The sequence below is a fragment of the Triticum aestivum genome, chromosome 4A, assembly GCF_018294505.1.
Source record: "Triticum aestivum cultivar Chinese Spring chromosome 4A, IWGSC CS RefSeq v2.1, whole genome shotgun sequence".
Taxonomy (NCBI): Eukaryota; Viridiplantae; Streptophyta; class Magnoliopsida; order Poales; family Poaceae; genus Triticum; species Triticum aestivum.
The window spans coordinates 616,061,991-616,067,200 of record NC_057803.1 but is presented as its reverse complement, the minus strand read 5'-3'; the positions used below and the strand labels follow the sequence as shown (position 1 = coordinate 616,067,200).

Below are 5,210 nucleotides of genomic sequence, written 5' to 3'. Positions count from 1 at the left end.
CGCTCCCTCGCCCCGTCGACCGTCGCCGCCGCGGCGCCATTCCGGTACCTCTCCCCCCGCCGCCCCCCTCCCCCCCTGCTACCTCAAGTCCGGCAGCGAGAAGCGACTTGTCGGGGAAGTCGAAGGGTGGGGGCGAAGGGTGGGGGCTTAATCTAGGGTTTAGGGTTACGATTTGTGCTGCGAGGCCTAAATCTTATCTTCTACTTTCTGTCGCCTAGGGTTTCTCTTCCCTTGAAGATATGCCTCCTCTACGAAACCTACTGACAAAGGACTGGTTGATATGCTTCTTTTAATCGCCACCCGACCCGATCTTGGGCGAACGCTGCTTATTGATTCCATGAGTCACTGGAATCTAATTTAGAGGGTCAATAAATTTTGTCCGGTCGCTGCGTCTATCGGCTAGTCCGTTGTCGTGTTTCGCTTACTTGGCGTGTAAGTAACATTTGTCCTGGAATCCAGCTCCTTGCCGGGTCGTTCCGCCTACCGATTCAATCACATTCGTCACTGGATCTAATTTCTTGACATGGGTTAGTTATATCCGTTGACGGTTATGTAACAATCAACACCTTGCCACATGCCACGCCACTCCATGATTTACGCCAATTGGTGGTGTGACTCTGTGTGTCTTGCCTTTTTTACTCGTACTCAATGGGCACATAATTAATAGACATTCTACGTTCGTTTTTAATGGTATACTCGTTGTGGTTGGTGTTGCTGCCGTGTTGGACTTATTACTACTTTCCGTTTTCTCTTGCACGTGCTGATTAATATTTGTTGTGATCACATGAATAATCGACAACTGCTACTTGTTGATTTCTTCTTACGGAAGATAGGCTTGCTGCTAATTTATTCTTGGTGAATGCCGACTGATTCACCAGAATCATGGGAACATCTTGCTAGCACATTCATTGCAGTGATACCTTGCTTATTTGTTTGATTTGTATCATTCTGCGCTGTCATGTCTGTTGAATGTCTTGATGCTATATCGTGAATGATTATATTATATATAGCTGATATGTATTCATTCATTTTTATTGTGCATGTCATTAATCATTTCGTTCATTTTCTTCTGTAGTGAGTAAACCATGAAGCCTTCTGGTAAGCGTACCAGCCAACACAGGGATCATGACAGAGAAGACAGGGATCAAAAGCGGAGGCCGTCTCACACTCAGGAAACCTCCGGTACGGACGAATTGGTTGTTTACCGGATACTTTGTCCAGACAAAGTGATTGGTAGTGTAATTGGCAAGGGTGGCAAGGTGATAAATTCCATCCGGCAACAGACGAATGCCAAAGTCAAGATTGTCGACCCATACCCTGGTGCTGACAAAAGGGTTATTTTGGTATATTGTTATGTCAAGCATAGAGACGTCATGATTAGCGACATAGATGCTGCTGCTGATGATGATAGGGAGCCTGTTTGCGCAGCACAAAGTGCATTACTCAAGGTGCATGATGCAATTGTTGATGCTCTGGCAATCACTAGTGACTCTGATGATAAAGAAGCCAACATTCTTGTACCAGCTAGTCAAGCTGCAAGTGTTATTGGAAAATCTGGTTCTGTCATCAAGAGGCTTCGCTCAGTTTCAAAATCATTCATTAAAGTTAAACCAAAAGATCCAAGTGATGTTACACATTCATGTGCTATGAGTTTTGATAATTTCGTTCAGGTATATTTTCCTCCATATAATAGTTTGGTGAGCTGTGCCAACATAACATGAGGTTAACCATTAGTGAATAGGTTCAGTCTATCAAGCAGCAATCCTTTAGTTTTTGGTACATGATTTTCTGTTAAAATGTATGCATATATCATTGTCATCTCTCTATCATGGTGCAGAAATTAGCAAGTTGTTTATTACTCCCTCTGTCTCTAAATATAGTGTCTATTAGATTCTTTTCAAAATCAAACTTTGTCTAACTTCGACCAAGTTTCTAGAAAAAATTGTCAACATCTAGAATACCAAATCAATGCCATTTGATTTATCATGAAATATATTTTTATATGTTTTGTGTTTTGTATTGTAGATGTAATTAATTTTCTCTATAAACTTTGTCAAATTAATGCGCACTCTATTATGGTACGGATGCAGCACTATAGAACTCCCAATGCAATATTTATAATTTTATTCTTCTTGTTACATGCATATTAATATTTTGTTTTCCCGGATTAAGGCAATTGGTAATTCTATTTTACTTTCTGTTTGTGTGGTGCTCCTTACACTGTCGAACAATTCCAATCTTTTGAGCTCTGCTATGTTCTTCAATATCCATTCTTCAGCATTCCGCCAATTATTAACTGTTACTAGTACCATTTTTAACAGATAACTGGGGACGCTAGAGCTGTCAAGAAGGCATTGTTTGCAGTATCAACAATTATCTACAAATGTCCATCAAAAGAGAACATTTCTCTTGAAACATCTATTGACGAACTTCCTCCAACCATTATACTTCCTTCAGAGCTTCCAGTTTATCCGGCTAGCAGCTTATACTCAGTGTCAGATGCTTCTGTGTCATCTGGGCATCCAAGTCTGTCTATCTTAGGGGCAAGAAGTCGTGGTTCTCATGTTCCTGAATTTACTGTACCCACTGATGCCCATGGTGGATTGCCCATTTATCAGTCTATGGTCCCAGCTATTCCTACTTATAACACCCCCAAATGTTCAGGAGAGCTATTGGTGCGTGTTGTATGCCCTGGTGACAAGATTGGGTTAGTTATTGGTAAAGGTGGGATGACCATAAAGAATATAAGGAAAGAAAGTGGTGCAAGCGTAGATGTTGATGACGCAAAGAATGATAAGGAGGAAAGCATAATCACCATTTCGTCAACTGAGGTTAGACCACACTTCCAGCTCACTAGTTGTGCTTTGTTGTTTATACACTATTTTTTTTCATTTGTGGTGACACCTTTCATGTCAGGCCACCAATGATGTTAAGTCTGCAGCTGTGGAAGCTGTTCTTCTGCTTCAAGCAAAGATCAACGATGAAACTGAAGATAGAATGCATCTCCGCCTTCTTGTTCCGGGTAATGTCATTGGCTGCCTTATCGGCAAGGGTGGTTCAATCATTAATGATATGCGGAATAAGTCTAAGGCAATTATCCACATATCCAAGGGTACTAAGCCCCGGAAGGCATCTTCCAATGATGAGCTTGTCGAGGTTTGCCCCTTGTTGTTATTGTTTGAGATAGTCTCTATGTGATATATCTAGATGTATTTACGAGTTTATTGCGTGTAGGTGTTCGGGGAAGTGGACAAACTGCGTGATGCTCTTGTTCAGATCGTTCTAAGGCTCCGGGAAGAAGTTCTGAAGGACAGTGCGGGGAGGCAAAATTCTGGCAAGGATGGGAAGCTAACTGTTGCCACCACTGAACCCGTGTATTCAAGCAGCTTTCCGATGCCAGCATTATTACCTTACAGTCAACAAATCACCCCATTGCGCCATGAACAAAGGGGTGAAGCTGAGCGTGGTTTGAATGTATTTCCTCGTAGCAGCTTGTATCATGGATACAGCCCCAGGCAGGTAAAATATTTTGCTTCAATGTCAATTTTCTCTGTTTCCCAGTTGACCTTCATAATGAGACGTGCCTATGAGTTTGTGATATAAACTTAACCTGTGATATCCTCCATCAGGCTGTAGATGATGGATTTGGAGTACGCTCCTCATACACTTCAAAGCCTTATGGAAGGTAGGTTGCAACTGAACTCACCATAAACCCTTTCTAAGCCGTGCTCCTTTTTTTTTAAGAATAGCCGTGCCCCTTGTGTGCAGGCCTCCTTATATTTGTAGTTATTACTTTTTACTTTATTCTAATCCTTACGGTTGTATTTCATTTTGCTGATCCACTGATCAGACGCGTCCCGGATATGGAAATGTTTATTCCTTCTAGCGGCCTTTCAAAAGTAATGGGGAAGCATGGTACAAACTTGGACAATATTAGAAAGGTCAGTTTACTATTTCATCTTACTGGTGCTTGCGCAGAGGAGTAGGTGATTGTCTGAAAGAGTGCGCTCTAACTCCAGTTCATATGGGGTCCTACTTGTTTTGTGCTCTAATATCAAGTCCATTAGTATATACCAGTACCTAAAAGACTAGGTTGTTTTCTACTACTGATGGAGTAGTATATTAGATCATTTCATTATTTTATTAATTTATTTCGTAAAAGAGAGTAATTTATCCATGACTAAGGATGAAATTATAACATAGTGGTGTGTGTACAACACCAAGAGTGGATTGGATTGAAGCAACCTTTGTACAGGATTGACATGCATGAACATATGGAAAACATAATCAATTATAAACTTATAATCTGACATCTTGAATGGTCTATTTTTAGGATTACTTTGTAGGTAGGTTACTTTTACTTACCATTGACATGAAATTATTGATTGTAACTGCAGATTTCTGGAGCTGACATTGAAATTATTGAATCAAAATCATCTCGTCATGAGCATGTTGCTAACATATTTGGCACCCCGGAGCAGAGGCAGTCGGCAGAGAATTTGATCAAAGCTTTCATAATGTCTACTTAAGGAGGTTCCTGCTGTAGTTTGAAAGGATATATGTGGACCCTTCAGTCAGCTCTATCGGACTTCTCTTGTCATCCCGTAGATCAAAAACTGTGTTCTCCATCCCTTCAACTCTCCAATAAACCTCATGCTTGTCTATCTTCCTCAGACTCCCAACCATGGCTATACTTGTGTGGACTTGTCCGTGTTTAATCGCATGTTCAGATATTCCCGTCTAATCTCGATGACTGCTTCAATCTCTGCCTATTCATAACCAATTCTTTATGCTGTCAGCACTGATTGCTGATATGTTCGCCAGTATGGGAGGGGCACTCTTTGGCCACTTCAGTCAGAACATGCAGCACACATTTTTTCAGTGCTGTGCTTGGTGGCAATACCGTATTTAGATATCCAAGGAGTATTCTAACACTTCGTTTTTAAGAAATCTATTACATTATTACCAATTAGAATTCTCCTCATCCTTTTCATGATAGACTTAAACATCATCGTTCTTATACTCTTTTGCCCGTACCTTGATTGATAATCTTCAGTCGAACACGTGGCACACGTTTTTTCATTGTTCTGCATGGTGGCTACATCATCCTTAGATACCCAAGGACTTCTCTAATACTTAATTTTAAGAAATCTGTTTCATGGTGACCAAGTAGAAATTCTTCATGTTCTTTTGAAATAGGTGTAGTTAAA

The 5,210-nt window shown here is 40.8% G+C and overlaps 1 protein-coding gene across 2 annotated transcripts; it reads left to right on the top strand.

The window, feature by feature from the left end:
* LOC123087608 (KH domain-containing protein At4g18375) lies at positions 1–4,744 on the top strand. Of its 2 annotated transcripts, XM_044509646.1 has the most exons (8): positions 1–44; positions 1,076–1,670; positions 2,322–2,831; positions 2,917–3,156; positions 3,235–3,519; positions 3,630–3,685; positions 3,851–3,941; positions 4,398–4,744. In XM_044509646.1, exons 2-8 carry the CDS (start codon positions 1,086–1,088, stop codon positions 4,527–4,529), a joined length of 1,899 nt encoding a protein of 632 aa, XP_044365581.1. In that variant the 5' UTR covers positions 1–44; positions 1,076–1,085; the 3' UTR covers positions 4,530–4,744. The 2 variants fall into 2 exon arrangements, with proteins under 2 accessions (XP_044365581.1, XP_044365580.1); XM_044509645.1 differs by lacking the exon at positions 1–44 and having other exon boundaries at positions 178–1,670.
* Positions 4,745–5,210: the final 466 nt, after the last annotated feature.

What these genes read in the sequence shown, in the direction of transcription:
- LOC123087608 (XM_044509646.1), top strand. Translation starts at nt 1,086, where the DNA reads ATGAAGCCTTCTGGTAAGCGTACCAGCCAACACAGGGATCATGACAGA. An exon ending in ACTTCAAAGCCTTATGGAAG is followed by an intron (nt 3,686 to 3,850) that starts GTAGGTTGCAAC and finishes TCCACTGATCAG; the next exon opens with ACGCGTCCCGGATATGGAAA. An exon ending in ACTTGGACAATATTAGAAAG is followed by an intron (nt 3,942 to 4,397) that starts GTCAGTTTACTA and finishes TTGTAACTGCAG; the next exon opens with ATTTCTGGAGCTGACATTGA.